General features: G+C 44.8%; 1 protein-coding gene across 1 annotated transcript in view; it reads left to right on the forward strand.

The window, feature by feature from the left end:
* LOC137522275 (IgGFc-binding protein-like) overlaps window positions 1-26042 on the forward strand; it is a 199013-nt gene that overhangs the window by 102309 nt on the left and 70662 nt on the right. Inside the window, exons 8-9 of the mRNA XM_068242304.1 lie at window positions 11796-12363; window positions 16999-17594. Of these exons, the coding sequence (XP_068098405.1) occupies window positions 11796-12363; window positions 16999-17594 (1164 nt within the window). The remainder of the gene's footprint in view (window positions 1-11795; window positions 12364-16998; window positions 17595-26042) is intronic.

A 26042-nucleotide genomic window follows, 5' to 3' on the forward strand; every position in this document is an offset into this window, starting at 1 on the left:
ATGCGAAATTTGCGATTACGATGCGAAATTACAGTAGCGTAATTGCCATTAAAATCGTAATTGAAAATACCGTAAGCGTAATTTTCAACGCGTAATTTCACGTTTCGTTCATGCCGTAATTTCGCATTAAACGCTACCGTAATTTCGCGTTAAACCATAACGCTCCGTATAATATTAAAAAGCCGCCGACTTTAAGGGTTAATAGCAAAGCCCCCTTAAATGCTAAGAGCCCCAAATTTGGAGAATATATTAAGGAGATCAGGAGGAATAAGAGGAAATTTTTTTTTTCAAAAAGACCTTATAGTTTTTGAGAAAATCGATGTTAAAGTTTCAAAGGAAAAATGTAAACATTTAAAAACCCGCCGACTTTAACAGTTAATAGCAAAGCCTGCTTAAAGTTTAGGAACACCACATTCCCAGGGTATATTAAGGGGATCAGTGGGAATAAGAGGAACATTTTTTTTTTCAAAAAGACCTTATAGTTTTTGAGAAAATCGATTTTTAAGTTTCAAGGGCGAAAATGTCTTTTAAATGCAGAAAATGTCAGTTTTTTTTGCACAGGTAACAATAGTGTATTATTTTCATAGATTCCCCCAAGTGGGAAGAGTTTTACTTACTTCGTTCTGAGTGTGGGAAATATTAAAAAAAAAACGACGTGGGGTCCCCCCTCCCAGACCTCTTTAACCCCTTGTCCCCCATGCAGGCTGGGATAGCCAGAATGCGGAGCACCGGCCGCGTGGGGCTCCGCACCCTGACTATACCAGCCCGCATGGTCCATGGATTGGGGGGTCTCGGAAGGGGAGGGGCAGCCAAGCTTTCCCCTCCCCCTCCGAGCCCTTGTCCAATCCAAGGACAAGGGGCTCTTCTCCACCTCCGATGGGCGGTGGAGGTGGAGGCCGCGATTTCCTGGGGGGGAGGTTCATGGTGGAATCTGGGAGTCCCCTTTAAAAAGGGGTCCCCCAGATGCCCACCCTCCCTCCCAGGAGAAATGAGTATAGAGGTACTTGTACCCCTTACCCATTTCCTTTAAGAGTTAAAAGTAAATAAACACACAAACACTTAGAAAAAGTATTTTAATTGAACAAAAAACATAACCACGAAAAAAGTCCTTTAATATTCTTAATTAACCATTAATACTTACCTGTCCCTTTAAATAAATGATCCTTCGAAATAGCCTCGGAAATGTTCTATCAGTTACAATGTAACAAAGTTATTACAATGTAACAACTTTGTTACATTGTAACTACGCCGCACCCGACGTCACTCGCCGCCGCCGCATACGCGTCTGCGCTGCACAGATTCCCGACAGAGCTCTGAGCTATATAGCTCAGAGCTCTGAGAGGCATCTTTGTATTTTGGCTCCAAGGAGCCCCATTGGTCCTTAGCAGTCCAATGGGGTTCCTTCAAATCAAAAGGAACCCCATTGGACTGCTAAGGACCAATGGGGCTCCTTGGAGCCCAAATACAAAGATGCTTCTCAGAGCTCTGAGCTATATAGCTCAGAGCTCTGTCGGGTCCGTGCAGGACGCTAAGTCCCCGCCGGCTCCGCTGCCCTCCCCGCCTCTCCCACATGTCACCCACATGTCACTCACATGTGGGTGACATGTGGGTGACAGATGTGGGCGGGGTGGACAGCGGGAGCTGCGGGGACTTAGCGTCCTGCACGGACGCGTAATTGCTGCGGCGGCTGAGCGGCGAGTGACGTCGGGTGCGGCGTAGTTACAATGTAACAAAGTTGTTACATTGTAATAACTTTGTTACATTGTAACTGATAGAGCATTTCCGAGGCTATTTCGAGGGATCATTTATTTAAAGGGACAGGTAAGTATTAATGGTTAATTAAGAATATTAAAGGACTGTGTTTGTGTGTTTATTTACTTTTAACTCTTAAAGGAAATGGGTAAGGGGTACAAGTACCTCTATACTCATTTCTCCTGGGAGGGGGGGTGGGCATCTGGGGGACCCCTTTTTAAAGGGGACTCCCAGATTCCACCATGAACCTCCCCCCCAGGAAATCGCGGCCTCCACCTCCACCGCCCATCGGAGGTGGAGAAGAGCCCCTTGTCCTTGGATTGGACAAGGGCTCGGAGGGGGAGGGGAAAGCTTGGCTGCCCCTCCCCTTCCGAGACCCCCCAATCCATGGACCATGCGGGCTGGTATAGTCAGGGTGCGGAGCCCCACGCGGCCGGTGCTCCGCATTCTGGCTATCCCAGCCTGCATGGGGGACAAGGGGTTAAAGAGGTCTGGGAGGGGGGACCCCACGTCGTTTTTTTTTTATATTTCCCACACTCAGAACGAAGTAAGTAAAACTCTTCCCACTTGGGGGAATCTATGAAAATAATACACTATTGTTACCTGTGCAAAAAAACCTGACATTTTCTGCATTTAAAAGACATTTTCGCCCTTGAAACTTAAAAATCGATTTTCTCAAAAACTATAAGGTCTTTTTGAAAAAAAAAATGTTCCTCTTATTCCCACTGATCCCCTTAATATACCCTGGGAATTTGGTGTTCCTAAACTTTAAGCAGGCTTTGCTATTAACCGTTAAAGTCGGCGGGTTTTTAAATGTTTACATTTTTCCTTTGAAACTTTAACATCGATTTTCTCAAAAACTATAAGGTCTTTTTGAAAAAATTGTTTTCCTCTTATTCCTCCTGATCTCCTTAATATATTCTCCAAATTTGAGGCTCTTTGCATTTAAGGGGGCTTTGCTATTAACCCTTAAATTCGGCGGCTACCTAACATTAATACATGCGTCAACTTTTCCGCTTCGGGAGCATGACCATACGCATTAATTTCGTAATACCCGTTGCAATGCGAAAATTACGCGAAAATTACGCTTACGCGAAATTTCACAAAATCCTTCTTCATTACGATTATGTACTTACGGCCATAAACGTAATTACACTAGTTACGCGAAATTTCGCGAAATCGTAATTACTCCATTACGCTCATCTCTATGTCCACCTAATAGACCACAGCTCTCATCATCTTCTAGTGCCAATAAGTGGAGTAAGAAGGAGGGGCAGAGGTGAGTGATAGAGGGCAGGGCTGCATACAAAGTAGCCACCTGCTGTCTGCTGGAGATGGGAAGCTGGGCAGCCCTGCTTTGTTCATATACCCAGCAGTCTTCAGCAGGGTGGACGGGCATGTACAGAGCCGTGCGGCCATGGTTCCCCAGCTGATGCTGCTTGGAAGTTGTCTTCCCCTGACCTCCTGGTGACCTAGGCAAGGGCTTCTGGGGTTTGTGCATATATCTGGCCATGTTTAACCTCCTTGGTGGTATGGACGAGCTCAGCTCCTCCATAACCGCCACAGGGCACCGCTCAGGCCCTGGTGGGCCGATTTTCGTAATTTTTTTTTAAAACACGCAGCTAGCACTTTGCTAGCTACGTGTTGGGGACGATCGCCGCCGATGCACCGCTACCCCTCGCATAACAGCCCCCCCGAGACCCCGTGCGCAGCCTGGCCAATCAGTGCCAGGCAGCGCTAAGGGGTGGATCAGGACTCCCTGTGATGTCACGACGTCGATGACGTCATTCTGTTCGTCGCCGTTCAGAACAGGATTTCCGGATGGGCTTGATCGCTGGTGGCGATCGGAGGGGTGGGAGGGATGCCGCAGGGAGGGGGGGAATCATGTAGCTAGCGCTAGGCTAGCTACATGATTTAAAAAAAAAAATCAAAAAATACTGCTGCGCAGCCACCCTGGCGATCTTAATAGAACGCCAGGGTGGTTAAAATAACGTTTAAAAAATTGTCTGAAGAGTGAAGACCCAATGTATTGGCTTAGAGAGGAGTGTCTCCCTGGGAACTAAAGTACTTAGAGCATACATGTCAAATCTGATCTGTCCCTCGGAGCTGTCAAATTTGGCCCTCAGGTTGTTTCCCCACATTTGCATTCGGTTCGGTCCCCACTACACCACCATAGAATCTATATTGGCAGGAGCCATTGAAAAAGTTGCGTCCAAAAATGGGAGGAAGTTGTTATTTATTGACACTGTATGTGTGCATAGGTGTGTATGTCTGTGGAGTGTCTTTGTGTGCACCTGTGTATGTATGTTTGTTTGCATGGTGTGTATGCATGTCATGTGTGTTTGTACTGTGTGTGTATATCTGTGTATATTTGTGTGCACAATGTGTGTGCGAATGTCTGTATTTGTGTATAGTGTGCAGAGATGGATTAAAGTGGACCTAAGCACCTAAATTAATTTCTGCTCTTAAAGGAGAACTGTAGTGAAAGGGATATGGAGGTTGCCATATTGATTTCCTTTTAAGCAATACCAGTTGCCTGGCTATCTTGTTGATCCTCTGCCTCTAATACTTTTAGCCATAGACCCGGAACAAGCATGCAGCAGATCAGGTGTTTCTGACATTTTTGTCAGATCTGACAAGATTAGCTGCATGCTTGTTCCTGGTTTGATTCTGCAGGCAGATAGCTCAGCGGGGCTGCCAGGTGTGAGAAAACGCGGAAAAGCCGGGTGCTCAGAGCAGGGCGGCTGTTTCCGCGTCCAATGCGGCGGATTCCGCATCTGACGCGGTGGTTTGCACGCATAGGCCTACATGTGTCAGCGTGGCTGAACGCGGAGAAACCGCCGCATGCTCGGATGGCGGTGCGGCTGGTTCCGCGCCCTGCACGGCGGATACATTGCAAAGCATGTCTGGTGTGGCTGGGACTGATAGTCCACACAGATTCAGAAGAACGCGCGCACGCATGGAGAGGCAGAACTTTTATGACAGCCAGAAGGGTGTCAGCTGACCAAGCCGGTCAGCTGACAATTCAACCATTTCTGATTGGTCCAGCACTTAGGGGAGGCGCTGGAGAGCGCTATAGTATATATACTGGGTGTTGGTCATTTCTCTGGTGTCTGGCGTTGCGATCACTACGTGGTAGCACTCAGACCTTGTCAGTATCTGTGATATTACCATTCTGTTATACTTCAGACTAGCTCTAGGGTGTTTATGATCAAGGAACTCACACCCAAGACTAGGGAACTGTATTATCACTCTGTTATATCAGACTAGTTCCAGGATGTTGATGATCACGGAACTCACACCTAAGATTAGGCATTGTTATTATCTGTTATGACTTTCTGCTTTCCTGACCACTCTCTTGATTTCTGATTTGGTACTTCGCTATAACTGATACTCTGTTGCTGAACCCTGCTTGTCTTTAGATTCCGAATCTGTCTCCTGTCTCTGTATCTGATCTGTTGTCGACCTGGCCTGTCCGACCTCGAGAACTATCTTCCCTGTTTGGAGATAGTTCACAGACCTGTCAGTGACACTTCACCATTGGTGTCACACACACTCTGGTCCTTCCCACTCTCAGCCTGGCTCCGCCCCTTGGGGAGCATCAGATCATTGGAAGGAACCTGTTCTCTGAGCAGTATCTCTTACTGCCTGGCACCCTCTATACGGGTGCTCTCCTCAAAGTATTACTGTTGCACAAGCACTCATATTTCTCAGGTGTCCAGAGGTTAGAAATATATCTGATTATCGGTGATACTGCAGATCATCAATAATTGGGTATATATCTGTATTCTCGGTGATACTGCAGATCACCGATAATCAGATCCTCTCTGTGTTACACCGATCGTTACACCAGGTAACTGGTATTGCTTAAAAGGAAATCAATATGGCAGCCTCCATATACCTCTCACTACAGTTCTCCTTTAAAGATACACAACAGCAAAATAACCTTTAGAGAAAAACATATATTTGTTACAGCTGATACAAATCCTGAAATAAATCTGCAATGTTTCTACTTCCTGCTCTCATGGAAGCTAACATATTGTTCACATTTTGTGCTTTCAAATGAGCCTATCTGCCTTATCTGCTATGGCAGTCAGGTAACATGGTGAGAGATCAAATTACAACTTGTGATTAGACCCAAATGAGCGGGAATTAGACAGGCTAAACTTTCTAAATACATACAGGGCTAAACTCTCTAAATACATACAGGGTGCATTTCTTTTCCTTCTGTCCTGTGAAAAAGTTCAGATCCACTTTAAGATGTAAAGGGGCTCTGGGCAAGGTAGTAGATTTGTGGTCCTTTTGGTAAACTGAAATGGAGAGAGGTCAGAGAAGGTGGCAGGTAGGCCTCTTGACACCCCCTTGGCCCCAGACACCTGCCTAAGTTGCCTGGTAGATGATCCTGCTCTGATAATGTGTATATATGAAGTATGTGTGATTGTGGCAAGCAGGAAATTTGGGCGCCTGAGGCAAGTGGAAAAAAGGGCGCCGCCATTGACTCTCATGTTAAATATCGTTTAATGGACGCCCAACAGGGAAATTTGAGAAACCGGTTGGTAATAATGAATAGAATGGGCGCCCAGTGAATAATAACGTTTACAAACATACCATAGTTATTGTTTCTATCTATGTAACGTTTAATAACTAAAACCATATTATCAGGAAAATACAAAATACTCTTCAAATATCTAAATATATTGATGAAAAAAATAATTTTATAAACAATATGGGAGTTTTAAGGTAAGGCACTACTATGGGATTTTTAAGGCTTAGTAAAGTTTCATAACTAAAACGATATTATCTGGAAAATACAAATACTCATCAAATAACTAAATATATCAATTTAAAAAATAATTTGATAAACAATATGGGAGTTTTAGGGATAGGCAGGCACTACTAGTGGAGTTTTTTAGGCTTGGTAAAGTTTGATAACTGAAACAATATTATCTGGAAAATACAAATACTCCTCAAATAACTAAATATATCAATAAAAAGAAATAATTTGATAAGCCACCACCAGGGAGTCTTAGGGTTAGGCACCATCAGGGGAGGGTATTTAGGGTTAGGCACCACCAGAGGGGGTCTTAGGGTTAGGCACCACCAGGGGCAGTCTAAGGGATAGGGATAGGCATGCATGGAAAAAGGGTGCTGTGATAAAAGGGCCCGGCAGGAAAATGAAATGTCGCCGGTGGATAACAAAATCTGATAATGATAAACATTATTGTCAAACTTGGTTAACAATAGATACAGTTGTTAAAACAGACGGGAAATAATAACGAAAATATATTAACGTTTAAAATTTATTTTTCATAATTCAACAATACAGCTTAACTCAACCCTAGTCTCACGCAGAACTATCCCCTGGTGGTGCCTAAATCTAACCACTCCCCAGGTGGTGCCTAGCCCTAACCACCCCCTTCCCCGGTGGTGACTAACCCTAACCACCCCCCGGTGGTGCCTAACTCTAACCACCCCCTACCCCGGGGGTGCCTAACCCTAACCACTTCCCCTGGTGATGCCTAACACTAACCACTCACTCTGCAGAAACACCCGTTTCCACATATAAATAATAATATCTTTGATAACGTAAAATCTGTACATACAAACAAAATAATATGATAAAAACTATAACGTTGCAAGCTTCTAGAATGATAACATACTTCAGAAACTTTAATTTTCTCATGTTGTTAACGATATTTTTTTGTGGCACCCTTTTTCATGCTTTTTTTGCCGTATTAACAACAATTGCATAAAGTCTATGGCGGCGCCTTTTTCCGTCCACCCTCAGCCGACGCCCTTTTTCCTCCTACCAGGGATAGGTAGAGGGAGGGTTTTGTGTGAGAGTAAGGTTAGGTTTAGCTGTAGTAAAATATTGGTAATATTTACTAATGTTTTACTATAGTTATTATGAATACACTCATGTTTTTTTCATTGTTATAAAGGATATTTTCAGATTCATGAAGAAATGATATAATAAGGTTATTGACAATATTACACAATTATTAAGATTATGCATATATTATCATTTCCAGTGTTATAAACAATATTTTCAGATTTTTTTTAATTATTACAAGAAGAAACAATAAAATAAGGTTATAGGCAATATTATACAATTATTATGATTATAAATATATTATATATTATCGTTTCCTGTGTTATAAAAAATATTTTCAGATTATTATTACAAGAAGCAAGGATAAAATATGGTTATAGACAATATTATACAGTCATTACGGTTATACATATACTATCGTTTCCAGTGTTATAAACAATATTTTCTGATATTTTTTTCTATTTATTTTTTTACAAGAAGAGTAACATATGGTTATAGAATATATCATTGAATTTGGTTTACTTCATGCACCCTTTTTTTCCAGGCACCCTTTTTGATGTGTGTGTGTGTGTGTGTGTGTGTGTGTGTGTGTGTGTGTGTGTTGTGTGTTGTGTGTGTGTTGTGTATATGTTGTATGTGTGTGTGTTTTCTGTGGTGTGTATGTATTTGTGTGTTGTGTGCGTGCACGTGTGAGTGTGTGTGTCTTGTGTGTGTGTGTGTAGTGTGTGTATGGTGTGGTGTGTGTGTGTGTCTTGTGTGGTGTGTGTGTGTGTTTAGTGTGTGTATGGTGTGGTGTGTGTGTGTATGAGGTGTGTGTGTGTGTGCGGTGTGTGTGTGTGTGTGTGTGTATGTATGGTGTGTGTGTGTGTGTGTGTGTATGGTGTGTGTGTGTGTGTGTGTGTGTATGGTGTGTGTGTGACCGTGTGTGTGCGGTGTGTGTGTGTGTGTGTGTGTATGTATGTATGATGTGTGTGTGTGTGTATGTATGGTGTGTGTGTGTGTTCATGGCTGTCATTAGCAGGGGCGTTCCTAGGGTCCTTGGAGATCGGTGGCACCTGGGGGCACTAGGTGGGGGCTATGTGTGGCGCGCGCCGAGGCAAAAAAATGGGCGTGGTCATACAGTGAGTGGGCGTGGCCATGGGTGGGGCCAATCGTACATTAGATTAGGACAGTGGTGGCGAACTTTTTGGAGGCCCAAACTGCAACCCACAAGTCACTTATCTATCAGAAAGTGGCAACAGCAATTTAAACTAAATACTATACAAACGTTTTAACACATACATGAATGAACATTATGGAAAATCCAAGTTGAAAAACTGAAAAGATAAACAATTTCATCCATCCTACTCCTGAAAAAATATATTCATTTTTTTAGAACCTCCCAGTTTTATTTTCTGTTTTAAAAAGCTAAAAAAGTAGGTTTAATGCTATTGTCTCATATGATGATGATTCAGCTTTTCCCATAGTCTCGCAGTTAGCAATCATGTGACCCCCAACAAGACAAATTCAGAAATCATGAGGCCCCCAACAAGACAAATTCAGCAATCATGAGGCCCCCAGCATGATAAAGTCAGCAAGCGTGAGGCCCCTAACAAGACAAATTCAGCAATCATGAGGCCCCCAACAAATCATGAGGCACCCAACAAGACAAATTCAGCAATCTTGAGGCCCTCAACAAGACAAATTCAGCAATCATGAGGCCCCCAACAAGACAAATTCAGCAGTCATGAGGCACATAAATAGACAGCATTTCACATAAATAGGCAGAATGCCCCCTTAATATGGTAGACACCTCTCACCTAGCTTCTGAATTCTCCTCTACTGGCTGCTGTACCTGGCAATACTGTTTTTGGCTGGATTGGGGATGATGTGTGAGCTGAAAGGCCTGGCAGTGATGCTGTGGCCTGGCTGGCGGTGATGCTGGGGCCGATGTTGTGGCTGGGTTGGCTGGCAGTGATGCTGGGCTGTGCTTGGCTGGTTGAAGTAATTGCTGGCCTGACTGGTGGTGATGCTGTGGCCTTTTTGATAGTGATTCTGGGCTGGTTGGCTGGTGGTGATGCTGGGCTGGCTGGCCTGGATAGTTTAGGTAGCGACAGGTGCCCCCTAGTTAAGGTAGTGCCAGGAATACCCCAGTTTAGGTAGTGACAAGAGCCCCCCATTTCAGTTAGTGACAGGAGCCCCCCAGTGTAGGCAGTGACAGGAGCCCCCATTTTAGGTAGTGACAGGCACCCCCCAGTTAGGTAGTGACAGGCACCCCCCAGTTAGGTAGTGAGTGGCAGGGACCCCCAGTTGGGTAGTGAGTGACAGCTTGGACCCCCAGTTGGGTAGTGAGAGAGAGCAGGGACCCCCAGCTGGCTAGTGAGTGACAGCAGGGACCCCCAGTTGGGTAGTGAGTGACAGCAGGGACCCCCAGTTGGGTAGTGAGTGACAGCAGGGACCCCAGTTAGATAGTGAGTGACAGCAGGGACCCCCAGTTAGATAGTGAGTGACAGCAGGGACCCCCAGTTAGATAGTGAGTGACAGCAGGGACCCCCAGTTAAATAGTGAGTGACAGCAGGGACCCCCATTTAGATAGTGAGTGACAGCAGGGACCCCCGTTTAGATAGTGAGTGACAGCAGGGACCCCCGTTTAGATAGTGAGTGACATCAGGGACCCCCGTTAGGTAGTGAGTAACATCAGGGACCCCCAGTTAGATAGTGAGTGACAGTAGGGACCCCCAGTTAGATAGTGAGTGACAGCAGGGACCCCCAGTTAAATAGTGAGTGACAGCAGGGACCCCCGTTTAGATAGTGAGTGACAGCAGGGACCCCCGTTTAGATAGTGAGTGACAGCAGGGACCCCCGTTTAGATAGTGAGTGACAGCAGGGACCCCTGTTTAGATAGTGAGTGACAGCAGGGACCCCCCTTAGGTAGTGAGTGACATCAAGGACCCCCGTTAGGTAGTGAGTAACATCAGGGACCCCCGTTAGGTAGTGATGAAAGCAGGGACCCCCGTTAGGTAGTGAGTGACAGCAGGGACCCCTGTTTAGATAGTGAGTGACAGCAGGGACCCCCCTTAGGTAGTGAGTGACATCAAGGACCCCCGTTAGGTAGTGAGTGACAGCAGGGACCCCCGTTAGGTAGTGAGTGACATCAGGGACCCCGTTAGGTAGTGAGTGACAGCAGGGACCCCCGTTAGGTAGTGAGTGACATCAGGGACCCCGTTAGGTAGTGAGTGACAGCAGGGACTCCCTTAGGTATTGAGTAACAGCAGGGACCCCTTGTTAGGTAGTGAGTGACAGCAGGGACCCCCGTTAGGTAGTGAGTGACAGCAGGGACCCCCGTTAGGTAGTGAGTGACAGCAGGGACCCCCGTTAGGTAGTGAGTGACAGCAGGGACCCCCGTTAGGTAGTGAGTGAGTGACAGGGACCCCCGTTAGGTAGTGAGTGACAGGCGCGCTCCCCACCCCACCTACCTTGCCGCGTCAGACCTCAGGATCAGTGGGCGACCCGACCAGCTAGAGCGGGTGCCGGGCACAAATCTGCGGAAGTGATGTCACTTTCGCATATCAGCGTTGTCCGCTAGGTCCTAGCGCCCGCTCTATCTGGTCGCCCAGTGCTGATCGAGGTCTGAATGGTAGCGGGGTCAGCGGAGCAGGGCAGAGCGGGGCAGCGGCGGCCGGGAGATCCGTGGCACCCCAGGACAGATTGGGGGGCACGGCCCCCCCAAAATAGGGCTAGCGACGCCCCTGTTTGCTACCAAAAGGAATTCAAGGCAGTTTTTTTTTTTAAGTAATCGATCAGCCAAGGATGGGTACCATGAACCCATTTCTGTTATTAGAAATCTAATTGTATTGTCTCCATCCTACCTCACTGTGTCATTCCTGCTATCGGCCGCTAGGGGGAGTTCCTTCCTGGAGCTTCTGCCGGAGAATGTCGGGGCTGAGAGCTCCTGGCTATTGGGGATACAGAGAGAGAGGCCGCACGTCTGTCTCCGATGCTGCCGCCGCTCCGTCTGCGAGGAGGATGAGTGCCGGTGTGACGTCATAGCAGCTATTGCGATGCAGGAGTGCAGGTGGGCCTGACGTTTAGGGCAGAGCGGGGCAGCGGCAGCCGGGAGATCCGTGGCACCCCAGGACAGAATGGGGGCACGGCCCCCCCAAAATAGGGCTAGCGACGCCACTGGTCATTAGTAATTGGAATGTAATTAACTTGTTTTTCTTACCTCCAGATAAATGGAGTTGCCACGTCACTGCCATTCATCTACCAAACAAATAAGGTCAATGCATACAATGGGGCAGGAACTGGATGTATAAAGACAGATATTGGAGTCACTGTGACCTTTGATTGGAATGAAAATGTATATGTGACAGTCCCAGTCACTTACTTCAAAAATCTCACTGGCTTATGTGGCAATTATAACAGCAATAGCAATGATGACTTCACTATGAAAGATGGAATGCTTACCTCAGATCCCACCCAGTTTGGCAATAGCTGGAAAGTCGGAGATGTTCCCGGCTGCTCCTCGCAGTGCACCGGCAATTGCCCCACATGTACAGATGCCCAGCAGCAAGCTTACATTGGGGATAATTATTGTGGTCTTATCAAGAACCGCACTGGTCCGTTTGCTAACTGTATCTCTGTCATTGACCCTACACCATTCTTCAGGGATTGTACGTTTGATACTTGCCTATATCGTGGACTCCCCTCCTCCTACTGTGGTGCCATCTCACGCTACGTGGCTGCCTGTCAGGCTGCTGGAATTACCATTCAAACCTGGAGGACTGACAATTTCTGTGGTAAGAATACTTATGTGTTGCGGTTTATCATGGTAGAAGTACTAAAAGTAATAATAACATCGTTGAAACTTCATACAGTGCAAGTAAAATTTGCATTAAAGTGACACTGAACCAAAAAAAAAAAAAAAGTATGATATAATAAGTTGTATGTGTAGTACGGATAATTAATAGAACATTAGTAGAAAATAAAAGAGTTGCATATTTTATTTTCAGTTATATAGCTTTGCAGTTGCATTTTAAACTATAAAACGGAGCAGTACTAATGACCCTTTGGGCCATATCCTATTCAAGGTGAAAGGAGCTTGCAGATGCGACCCGGGGACTTGTGCCGGCGGACAGGCGATGTATTGCTGCGTCAGCTGTTGCAGTATCGAACACAGCTAACGATGCTCTTCTAACCCATCAATCGAGTTAAATTTTCCGCTTGGACAGCTCGACAATCGATTGATTTTGGGTGGAAATCGGTTGATCGGTCAACATTTGCGTAACTATTTCAAAGCAGATTTACAGTGATCGAATCTGCTGTATTTCGATGGGAAATCGTTTTAGTGTATGGGTACCTTTACTCTGACTAAATTAGTTAGAGAGCTCAGAGAAGCTCTTTTGCATAGATAGCAAGTGACGTTTCTTAACTCTTCCTGTACTGGAAACAATACGAGACTCATATCTATGCTGCTAACGTTCTATTTCTTAGCTGTACTACATATACAAATCATTATTTCTGGGTGCACACATAACATAGCGAGAAAGGCTGCGTTGTATCACATGTTTTATGTTTACCTCCTTAGCGGTAATCCCGAGTCAAGCTCGGAATGGAAAAATATGCAGCTCAGAGCAGTAATCCCAAGTGAGTTATATGCAGGAGCTCCTGCAGATCTCTCAGTGGAATGTTTTTTCCCTGTTTTCAGGGTGTAAAAGTTTGTTAAAAAATTGCACGGCTTTTAGACCATACATTTGGAAATAATTGTAATGCCAGGGAGGTTAATGTTGTGTGCTTTTTCTGTTTACTGTGTGTTTTTGGTGTGTTTGTGATGCGTTTTTCATGTGTTTTGCGTGCCTTTTAATGCATTTGTGGTTCGCATATTTTTTCATGTGTTTTTATATTTCCATTTATGAAAATCCCTATAAGGACAACAGGAAGCAGAAATACAGCATGCAAAAATTATTTTTGGGACAAAACACATATAAAAACGCATGGAAAGGCATGAAAAATGCATACCATTGCATTCCCATTGACTTTGATTATGTGCATTTTTGATGCATTATTGAATATTATGCAGCAAAACCAGCCTTTTTAAAAACACAGATTTGAAAACACATATAAAACGCATATGCGTTTATTTTATGCGTTTTTTCCTGCGGCCCATAAACTTCCGTTAGCGGCAAAAAATCAGCGTTTTATGCAACGCTAGCGTTTCTGCTGTGTGTGCACCCAGCCTCAGCCATAAGTTTATTTTCACTTCAGATTCCCTTTAAATTAGTGTTAAAGTTAACACCTACTTGACACGTAATCTTAACCTTTCAACTATGAGATTGTATGATAACTTAACCTTTTGCCGACCGTGTCACGCCGATGGGCGTGGCCGCGGTGGCAGCCCCAGGACCGCCTAACGCCAATTGGCGTAAAGTCCTGGAGTTCTGTTTAGAATGAGATCGCGCGCACGTTGCGCGCATCTCATTCTCTGAGGGCGGAGCTCCGCCCCCTCTTCAGCCGCTCGGGAGACTGTTAGACGGCGTAATCGCCGTCTAATTAACCGTACAGCTCTGCGATCAGCAGCAGCGCTGTACTGGGGACAGCCGTGTGACACGGCTGTCCCCTCCTGAGCCACAGAGGTGATCGGCTGTCATAGGCTAAAGCCTATGACAGCTGATCACAGGGATTGGCCAGCGGGTGGAGGGAGGGAGGGGGGTATACAACAGGAAAAAAAAACACACTTTTTATTTAAAAAAAAACAACAAGAAAACAAACACAAATAAACAAACAAACACTGAGGGAGCGATCAGACCCCACCAACAGAGAGCTCTGTTGATGGGGAGAAAAGGGGGAGGAATCACTTGTGTGCTGTGTTTTGCGGTCCTGCAGCTTGGCCTTAAAGCTGCAGTGGCCAATTTAATGAAAATGTGCCTGGTCTTTAGGGGGGTTTAACACAGCAGTCCTCAAGAGATTAATCTGCACGTTATCTGCTAAACCTTACCTCCTCTGTATTAGCTGAAAAATGGCTATTAAACAGAAAGAAGTATACCTTAGGCTTTAGTCCTATTATATGGTCCCCTACTCCTCTATTCCTGTATATTCTGGTATATTCTGCCTCTGAAGAAGATGGTTTAGCCAGCGAAACAGCTGTCAGGCATTTGATACCCCCACTGATCTGTACCTGCGTTCTCCCAACTGGAATAAACACCTCTTTAGAACATATATATATATATACCAAGGGGTAAGCAGCACAAACCAAATTTTATGCAATTCTATGCAAAGCATGCACGCAGCACTGGAGGTCCCCAGACTAAGAAATATATAATTACAGAGGGGCTGCAGCACACATAAAGGAAAACAGTGACACTGTTTTCCTGTTGTGTGCTGCAGCCCCTCTGTAAATATATATATATATATATATATATATATATATATATATATTTACTGTATATATAGGTTCTCAAGACTGGTACAGGAATGTTGCACTAGCCATAGCTTCCCAATCAGCTAGGAGGTAAACAAGGTAGGAAGCAGTCCATAATGTGAATATATTTCCCCCAAGATTGCCTAGGAAGGGCTGTCCCTTGGCTTCTCCCGAATGACATACAACAGGATAACACATACACAACGCAGGACACCATAGAATACTTGAATTAATTAATTTCTTAGGTCGGGATGACTTCCTAATAGGCTGCTCAAATCCGGATCCGGGAGATACCCGGATAGTTGCTATCCAGATATCTCCCAGTAAACCTGTGCAGGGTGACTGGGGCGGTCAATCTTACCTGTCTGACATCTTCATCGTCCATCCCTCGGCACCTCCCATGGTGCGCTCTGCGGTGGGGCGGTCAATCTTACCTGTCTGACGTCTTCTTTGTCCATCCCTCGGCGCCTCCCATGATGCGCTCCACGCGTGTCACGTGATTACAAACACTTCCTCCTTCAACCCGGAAGGAGGAAGTGTTTGTAATCACGTGACCGCCGTTTGGACCTGCATCATGGGAGGCGCCGAGGGACGGACCGAAGAAGACATCAGACAGGTAAGATTGACCCCCCGCCCACCCCGCACAGGTAACTGGGAGATATCCGGATAGAACTATCCGGATGTCTCCCGAATCCGGATTTGAGCAGCCCTACTTCCTAAACCTTTCACTAAATACTAGCTCTTTTAAAATGATCCTTTTGCTGAAAATATCAAGTCTCCCTATGTGCCCCTTGGTGTTTCCTTATCTGATAATAAAGTTGACCCGTTTCCACAATTGCTATCATTGTAAGATGCTAGACCTACAACCCCTTTGTGTCCCTTCTGGAGACAAAGTCCATATAAGTAGTACAACATGACATCATTAGAGATGCCCCAAACTATTTGCCGGCGAACAGTATTCTGCAACTTCCACTGTTTGCATTTGCGGCGAACAGCAAACATTTGGAGTGTTTGACCTGCCCCTTATACATCATAATTGAGCTAAACTTTGACCCCTTACCTTACAGTCAGCAGACACATGGCAGCCAATCAGCTAGCACCCCCTCCTGGACCCCCACCCCTCCTATCAAAAAGCAATTGTGGTGGCCATATTGGATTCATTCTCTGCTGGCTGCTGACTTTTAGTGAGAGCAGAGTCAGACTTGCTGCAGATAGGTAGGGAAAACACCTTAAACAGCAATTTTGAGGGCTAGCACATTGAACTCCTGTGTTTTTTGTGTGTTTGTGACACTCCATAGCCCACTGACACCCAGAGCTGTGTGCACACTACTGCTGTTGCCTCATTAAGTTGCAGGCACAGAACCACTCCAGTGCATTATTATTCTGATAGTACTATTGCATTTCTCTGTCTGAGACACTCCACAGCCCACTGACACCCAGAGCTGTGCATAATGTGATTTCTGCCCTTTAGGGATGTAAAACCCGACTCTGCGTCAACTGCGTCATTTTTGGTGGGACTTTTTCCCCCTCCGGCATGCCTCTGTCCAGGCATTAGACCCCTTGAAACAACTTTTCCATCACTTTAGTGGCCAGAAAAAGTAGGTTTTAAAATTTGCCTGCCCATTGAAGTCTATGGCGCCTGTTCGCGAACATTGGTGGAAGTTCGCGGTCGCCGTTTGCAAACGGAAATTTTGATGTTCACAACATCTCTACTCTAGACATCATTATGCCACACTCCTAATTGCTGGATCCATACACAAATGGCAATGCAAAGAATGTCCTGATACGCAATCTTAAATGACATAAGAGATGGGTGTGGATGTACCCCCAGCCCTTTGACAGACTAGGCACTTTAGAGCTCTGGTTATTGAATACAAAGTTAATCTTGTTATATAATATTGAATAGCTAAGGAATTTCCATCGAAGGTGGAATGCAATTTTTGATATCTCTTTGTAGTTTTTGATTATTTTTTTTTTAAAGTCCTTATTTTTACTCTTGTTTGCTTTATTCTTTCAGCTCTCTCGTGTCCTGTGAACAGCCATTATGAGCTTTGTGGAAATGCTTGTCCTGTCACTTGCCAAGGCCTGAGCTCCCCTGCAGGCTGTCAGTCTCGATGCAAAGAAGGCTGTTACTGCGACAATAGCTTTGTCTTAAGTGGTGGTAAATGTACTTTAGTTGGTGAGTGTGGTTGCTTTTATGAAGGCGTATACTACCAGAAAGGTGAAGTCTTTTATTTAAACGATCAGTGCACACAGAAGTGCCGGTGTGGGGAAGACGGCATTGTCCAGTGTTTGGAGGATTCCTGCGGTCCCACTGAGGATTGCAAAGTGGTCAATGGAGTACGTGGCTGTTTTTCAAAAAGTTCTTCCACATGTGTGGCATTGGGCGATCCACCATACTTTTCAGTTGACGGCCTTTGTTATTATTTCCAAGGCGTATGTGCATTTGTATTAGCCACGGCAATCAGCAATGACGCTAAACTGGTATCGTTTGAGGTGACCATGGTACTCGACGACTGTCAAAGTCTGACAGCATATATAACCAAAACAGTTCTGGTGACCATGTACAGCTACCAGGTGGCTATTGAGACGGATCCGAAGTTAAAAGTAAAGGTAAACTTCAAACTGTATTTATTTTACATAGGATTAAATCAATTTACACCTAAGTTAAAGTGGATCCAAATTAAAAATACAAGATTTCAGAAATAAAATGTATTTTCTAAATTATAATAATAAATAGCAGCCTTTTTTCAGCTGCATGATGACAAATATAAAATATTTTAAATTTATTGGAGAAACCCCTCCCTTCCTTTCAAATTGCCAGGACAGAATCCGGCAAACTGGTGGAGTAGGTGGTGTTTGGCAAAGGAGGAATTGCTAATGGCTGCCCCCTGTATAACCCTAGTTATGAAAAGAGAAGGGTGAAAAGCATGCACTGAAATGCTCATAGGCTTGAAGGAGAGTTTATTTATCTTTGTATGTGTCAGAGTGGTGCAACTAAATATTTTGAATTAAAAAAATGTTTGGTTTGGGTCCGCTTTAAGCTTCAAGTGCCCATATGCAATTTACTTTTTCTCCTGAGTTTTCACCTAAGTGATATTTTACACATTGTCATTAAAATGCCTTTTAAATCACCAGTTAGCAAGGGAATACCTAAAATAGATGTGACAGTACTTTTCCACCTAGTTTTTTGGTACTTTTCAATTGCAAAGTGCTGTAAAGTTCTTTTAAAAAGAAGCTGAAAAATTATTTAATGGGAGAAAACTCAGGAGAAAAAGAGAAAAAGGTCTATAAATAAAAATAATTCAACGCGTTCTTAAAAATAATCATTTGATCTCTTCCAGGGAGGGGCATTGCAGGGTAAACGGAGAGCTCATGGTGACACAGAACCACTTGGTTATTGTTAGCAGTTTAACCACTTAAGTACCAGTGGTCTCTGCCCCCTTAACCTTCCTGGCAGCAACCCCGAACGTAGTTTGGGGTAAGCCGCTCAGGAGGATTTCTCAGGCCCTGCTGGGCCGATTTGCATATATTTTTTTTTTGCTACACGCAGCTAGCTGCGTGTGCATACCGATCGCCGCCGCTCCACGCCAATTCGCCGCTACCCGCCGCGCCGCCCCCCCTCCCTCAGACCCCTTGCGCAGCCTGGCCTATCAACACCAGGCAGCGCTGAGGGGTGGATCGGGACTCCCAATGACGTCACGACGTCGGTGACGTCATCCCGCCCATGGCGATGAAAATCAGCTCCTGGCCAGCTCATAGGGCTCTGCCGTCATATAGACAAGCAGCGTAAATGAGCTGCGACGGGACACAGCGGGGATTTAGCAGCGAGATCGGCGGGAGTGCCAAAAACAGCGGATGCGTGCTGCAGCAGAGATTGAAATCTACGCCCTGCCAGCCAGGTAACCACCAAAACAGAGCATAGATTTCAATCACTGTGGTCCTTAAGTAGTTAAAGTGGCACTGAAGAGAAAAAAATTATATTATGAATTGTATGTGTAGTGTGGATACTTCATAGAACATTAGTAGCATAGAAAAGTGTCTCATATTTTTACTTCCAGTTATGCCACTTTTTTTATAACATTGCATCATTCTCTAAAATTTGACATTTACAAACCACACTCTGAAGTTTCCTGCTCTATGGCCTAGTGCACACCAAAAACCGCTACCAGATCCGCAAAACGCTAGCACATTTTGAAGCGTTTTTTCTTATTATTATGAAGCGTTTTGCGGTTTTGTGTAGCATTTTTTTGTGTAGCAGATTACAGATATTGTTACAGTAAAGCTGTTACTGAACAGCTACTGTAACAAAAACGCCTGGAAAACCGCTCTCTGATGTGACGTTTTAGCAAGCGTTTTGCAATTTTCCTATACTTCACATTGGAGGCAGAAACGCCTCCGAAATCTCAAAAAATTCTGCAGCCCGGAAGTTTGCGTTTCAGCTAAAACCGACCCGCTCTGGTGTGCACCAGCCCATTGAAATACATTACCCAAGCGTTTCCTCAGCCGCAAGCGTTCCTAAAAACATGACCGAACCTCTCTGGTGTGCACTAGGACTAAATCGCACTACAGTAAAACTTTAAAGTGGATTTGAGATGAAAAAATAATTATAACAAGTGACTTGTCTATATATCTTATCTAAAGTTTAGATAGTTACACAGCAAATCTAGCTGCAAACAACTTCAACAGTTTATGATTATTTATTCCTGTGATATGAGAGCGGCCACGTTCTGTTTGTCCCATTACACACAGGTGATTAGAGACAAAGAATGCAAAGTCGGCACTGCTGTGAACTGTTGCTTTAATCCTCAGGTCGACATGTATCACATAGCGTACAAAATTGAAGGTACATCACATAGCGTGCATAATTGAAGAGGTAAACATACCATGCGGTGGAGGCTGTGAGCTGGTGGTGGGTGCTGGGCACAGGTTGAGCCTTACGGCCGTTTTGCGCTATCTGATACATGTCGACCTGAGGATTAAAGCAACAGTTCACAGCAGTGCCGACTTTGCATTCTTTGTCTCTAATCATCTGGCCACTATATATTTTCAGTCTGAGCACGCTGACTGTGCCCCAGGTGAAGCTTGCCGAGGCCCTGTTGGTCCTTCGTTTTTGTATGTAGATCCAGATGTAGTGCCGACCTCTATCCCCTCTCCTTGTGTCTTTCTAAACCATTGCACACAGGTATACTGATAGCATCTCCAGCCCTCGGCCTGTGACAAATTCACTCCCCTCTCCTCCTCTCTCCTCCCCTCTGCCTCTGGAATCTCTGGCTAGTAACCGCCTCCTCCCCCTGCCCAGACTGAGCTCCCATAAGCCCTTGCTACTAAGTACTCTGGAGAAGCTGTGGGCGAGGCTTGTTTCGATTACAGTCAATTAAAACAAAACAAAAAAAAGTATTTGGCTTGAGGAATGCCCTATAAACTATATGAAAGGAATACAACTATGCAATGAGTAAAAACTATATGAAATGAACACAATTATGCAATGAGTAAAAGTTTATCCCAGATCCACTTTAAGGTGTACCTGAGACGAGGGGGCATAAAACCTTAATACATACAGTACCTGGGGCTTATTTCAGCTCCCTCCCCATAGTCTAAAGACTCCTAGATTCTCCCGGAGCAGCCCCTTTCTCCGCAGTCATTCGGGGCCAGTTGGTGCAGGCGCAGTGCGGCCAATCATGCTCCCCCATCTTGCTCCCACATCTGGGAGTGTTCTGCGCAGGCCCAGTAGTGAAACCTTATCAGTACGTGACCCTTAACCCCCTCTGGTGGTGCCAAACCCTCAACGCTCCCTGGTGGTGCCTAACCCTCAACCCCCTCTTTTTGGTGCCTAAGTCTTAATGCCCCCCGATGGTGCCTAAACCTAACCACCCCCTGGTGGTGCCTAACCCTAACCACCATCCCTGAACAAACAGCCTTACAAACAAAGAAACGATAACATATTTGATAAAGTAAAATCTGCACTTACAAATGAAATAATATGACAAAAACTTTAGCCTTGCAAGTTTCTAGAACAATAACATTTTTCAAAAACTTTAATGTTCTTATGTCGAAAACAATATTTATCGGGCGCCCTTTTTTCTGATTTGGGTGCTGTATTACTAAAAAATCGTTAGAGTCTATGGCGGCGCCCAAATCGTTCACTAGCCGCCGGTGCCCTTTTTTCCTGCTACCTTCTGGACTATCAAATGTGTCTTAAATGCTGATTTAGAAAAAAAGTCTTATTTCCGCCCATGCCGATTCCTGATTACGCGGACTTCCCATTTCCGTTTTCTGAAGAGTCTTTTTTTTGGGGGGTGGGTCATTTTTTGTATTCTATGATTGACCAAATACTTCAGAGTTAACTCTTCATTCTCCAATTGGTCCACTGCTTCTTCCGAGTTCTGTGAGTAGCCTAAAATTACCAAGTTGTGGTAATGCAGTATTTCTACAGAAATCTGATTGCCAAGGAGTCTTTTTTTTATTCTCTGATTGGCAAAATACTTCCAAGTTGACTCTGAATTCTCTGATAGGTCCAATGCATTCAAGAGTTGCGGTAATGTGGTATTTCTGCAGAATCCAAATGAGCATCCCTACTATCAAACAATCAAACATATACCTATAACCCTAATTAACAAAGCGTGCAGCAAGCAGCAATGGACCTCAGCTAAATATTATACGCAATTGCAGAAATGGCCGACAACATAAGAGATTTACCCAAAAGAGACCATCAAAGAAAAACTAAAATTAAAAAACAAAAACAAAACTCAGCTCAGAACAAGCACAAATAATCAGCAAATTAAACAACATGGAAGGGAAGGTGAACTATTTTCAAAGCCAACTTAAAGGACACCCAAGGCAGAAATAAACGAATGCAATAAACAATTCCTTCTCCTAAAAATGACTTTCTAAGATATTCCACAATTTTATTTTATGTTTAAATCCACTTTTTAAGTTGTAACTTTTTATTGTTTTTGCTCAATGACACATGCATCGAAGTATGCCAGGGCTAAAATGTATAAACTATTAATCCTTTTTATCTCTTTCCTGCTCTCGGAGGCCATTTTCTGCTGGGAAATAGTTGGAATTTCTTATCAGTGAGGGTCACACTGTAGTCACTTCCTGCCTGAGTCAGGACTGAGTCAGCCACATGCATACCTGATATTTAACTATTTCAGGCAGAGGAAGAAAAAAAGGAACACAGCACTGTTTATATGTGTGCTCGGCACTGTACATACTCATGTCTATCTCATCATGTCCCATGTCACCTTGGGTATCTTTAATACACCTTTTACCAGAGGCGTATCTAGAGGGGTGCAGGCATGGCTCATGCCATGGGAGCCACAGTACCATGGGCGCCATGCCTGCCCCTGTGCTGCACCCCATGCCTGCCCCTGTGCTGCACCCCCATGCCTGCTCCATGCCTCCACATCACTCAGACCTTTGGGGAACATGGCTACTTAATTTATGTATGTAGGGTGCACTTGGCTTAGTGTTAGAAAACAGGACAGAGTTGGTGATAAGAAGAGAGATATTTTCAAAAAAGTAATTTCATCCATATCCCAAGCCGAAAAACAGAGGGCAACCATAACACATGTATGCGAGAAAGGACATTGTTTTTAGAGGGGAAGGGTACTCTGACCGGGGGGAGGGGGCGCAATTTCAGTGTTTGCCATAGGCTCTATATGACCCAGATATGCCCCTGCCTTTTACATTGGAGAAAATAAAAGAGAAGAGAAAACGTGTACAAGGCAAAAAAAAAGCTAGTGGTGCAGATGGAATCCTATCAAAAATGATCAGATCTGGCTCCCCATAAATACATGCTGCAAATATGGAAACTACTCAATCTGGCACCGTATGCCATCTGCCGATCACTTTCCTGAGGTCTGGAAAGAAGGACTTATAACTCTGATTTACAAGAGTGGAGATCGCTATGACCTAACCAACTACAGAGCCATCTGTGTGAGCAGCACACTGGGAAAACTGTTCAACAGCATCCTGAATAAGAGAATCTTCATCTTTCTCACACAGCACAATGTCCTCAAGAAAAGCCAAGCAGGATTTGTGCCAAACCATTGCACCACCAACGGCATCTACACTATGTACACCCTTATCAAGCACCATGTGCACAGATGAAGGAAGGTAGAAATATTTGCCTGCTTTGTGGTCTTCAAAAAGGCTTTTGACTCAGTGTGGCATCCAGGTTTGTTTCTGAGAAATTTCTAGAGAGCAGAATAGGAACAAAAACATAAGACAACCTCAACAGCTCATACACTGGGAATAAGTGTAGTGTGAAAGTGAATGGAAAAAGAACACCTTTTTTCCTCCAAGCTCAGGAGTAAGACAGGGTTGAAGCTTAAAGGAATGATCCGCGGAGAAATAAAAAAAAAAAGTTCCACTTACCTAGGGCTTCCTTCAGCCCGGGGCAGCCGTCCTGTGTCCCCGCCGCAGCTCCAGTGGCTGCCAGTCCTCTTTGCCGGCGGAGCCGACCTCGCCAGGTCGGGCTCCAGGTCGGCCTCTTCTGCGTTCCACTGCGGGGGTCATGTGGTCCGGCCGACGTCATCTGGACGCTACTGCGCAGGCGCAGAGCTACTGAGCCTGCGCAGTACCGTCCAGATGAGGTCGGCAGGACCACGTGACCCGCGCCGTGGAGCGCAGAAGAGGCCGACCCGGAACCCGACCTGAAGAGGTGAAGAGGACCGGAAGCCACCGGAGCTGCGGCGGGGACACAGGACGGCTGCCCCGGGCTGGAGGAAGCCCCAGGTAAGTGGAACTTTTTTTTATTTATCCGTGGATCATTCCTTTAAGTCCAACTCTTTTCAACATATACACCAATAATTTGGCCTTTACCCTAAAGACCTGTTGTTTTGTTTTTGTTTTTTAATTGTATTTTTTTTTTTTTAATTAAAAATTTTAATTAAATTTTTGGTGTGGGAAGTAAACAGCTAATTTTTAAATTTAATACAATGCATTTATTTATTAAAAAATACATGTGGGTGTAGTTAACTATTTGGCTACAAGATGACCACAGTCAAAAAAGTTAGAAACTAGAACTAGAAAGAGGATGGAGAACTTTTTTTTGGCAGAAAGACCGCGGTCTCTGATAAGAGGCCGTCGTTTTTTCTGTGGGGGACTTAGATCGGTGAATGGAAATCATATTCCCATTCATTGATCGGGGGCTAACGGCAGGTGGAGTGCATCCAACACTGACAGCAGCACAGCCTATCTGGATGAACATCTTCGTCCAGAGAGGCTTAACCTACCCAGCGTTCAATTTCCCCAGGATTTCTGTGCAAACAGTGATAACATTTATTTTTAAAACTTTTTTTTTCCTGTAACTTGCCAAAATGTGTCAAGCAAGGGTCTAGTATACAGTGCAGGAGAGTATTGATGTGTATGCATGTTTATACTGTTCACAGCATGTTTTTTTGAACGGACATTTCTGTCCATACCGCTAGGGAGGTTAAGTGGTTAAGGAGCGCTTTAAATCACTAGCCATTTCCCTAAACGCTCTGCCAATGCTATCACAAATTGCTAGCTATTGCTATAGTGCTTTGCGCGTACTAGTGGGATCCAGGCCTCATGTAGTTTAGTAATAGAATGTGAAAGGTGAAAAAATGTACCACCATGGGCTCTATTCACAATAACATGTGTGGTAACTCATTTTTGGGAGCAAAATTACCTCTAGTGATAATTGCCAACTTTTTTGAGTATTCACTAAAAATTTACTGAATGTGATAAATGTGCGATAAAAGCGGTAAAACAGTTGATACATGGGCAGAAATCATTCGGTAATGTTGCTGTAAATGTGTTAAGTGGTTGGTATCTTTGCGGTAATTGGTCGGTAATATGTGCGAAAATAAAGCTTTTTTGACCATTGTAGGGCATCCCATATGCTTGCTACCCATTACCAGAGCAGGGACAAGGTCCTCCAGCACCCAAGGCTGAGACAGCAAAGTGCGCCCCTCCATCCCTCCCACCCCAGCCATCACACACTGATTGCTATTAGACTAAGAGAGCCACAGGGCCCACAACCTCCCCAACACCTTAATCTCTAGTTATCTGGCTTGCAGTCACTGCTATGTATCCCCTTTTCTTATTTCTTTCTGCTTCAAACACAATTAGGAATGACAGCTGAATGAATTGTGCGCCCCCTCCTACACTGCGCCCTGAGGCTGGAGCCTCTCCAGCCTATGCCTCGGCCCGGCCCTGCCCATTACACAGAGACGACCGAGAAAAGCTTGTCACATTTAAAGTGTGACCTCAACTCTTGCGCAGGACAGAAGGAAAACATAGGGGAATGCGCCCTGTATGTATGTAGAGAGTTTAGCCTGTCTACTTCCCACTCATCTGTGACTAATCACAACTGTAATTTGAACTCTCAGCTGTGCCAGCTGGCTGCCTCAGCAGAACAGCTAATTTGTAAACACAGGATGTTAACCTTATGTCTGCTTCCATGAAAGCAGGAAGTACACATACTGGAGATTTATTGCAAGAGTGCACACCAAAAACCTCTAGCAGATCTGCAAAACGCTAGAGGTTTTTGAAGCAGATTTCAGAGCGGTTCTAGGCATGTTTGGAGAGATATTCTAAACATGCCTAGCGTTTTTTAAAGCGTTTTTGTGTAGCAGATTTGTTATTTTGTTACAGTAAATCTGTTACTGAACAGCTTCTATAACAAAAACGCCTGGAAAACCGCTCTGATCTAGCGTTTTTCAGAGCAGTTTTCCACTTTCCTATACACTAACATTGAGGCAGAAACGGCTCAGAAATCTCAAAAATGCTGCAGGACATGAGTTTGCGTTTGGGGAAAAACGAGCCGCTCTGGTGTGCACCAGCCAATTGAAATACATTATCCAAGCTGTTCTCTATTCCAAAGTGTTTTAAAAAAAACACTCACAAACTGCTCTGGTGTGCACCAGCCCTAAGTGTGTAGGTGTTAGGAGTGATTTAGTTACCTCTGCAGCAGGGAGCGGTGCGGCCACCGCTCCCGCGCCTGACGTCATCGCGGATCTCGCCGCGTCTTCACAGACATCTGCTTCCGGCAGAACAGGTCTTTCCAGGTTGCATCAGAGCAGA

Source organism: Hyperolius riggenbachi, chromosome 6 (genome assembly GCF_040937935.1).
Source record: "Hyperolius riggenbachi isolate aHypRig1 chromosome 6, aHypRig1.pri, whole genome shotgun sequence".
In the NCBI taxonomy this organism is placed as follows: domain Eukaryota; kingdom Metazoa; phylum Chordata; class Amphibia; order Anura; family Hyperoliidae; genus Hyperolius; species Hyperolius riggenbachi.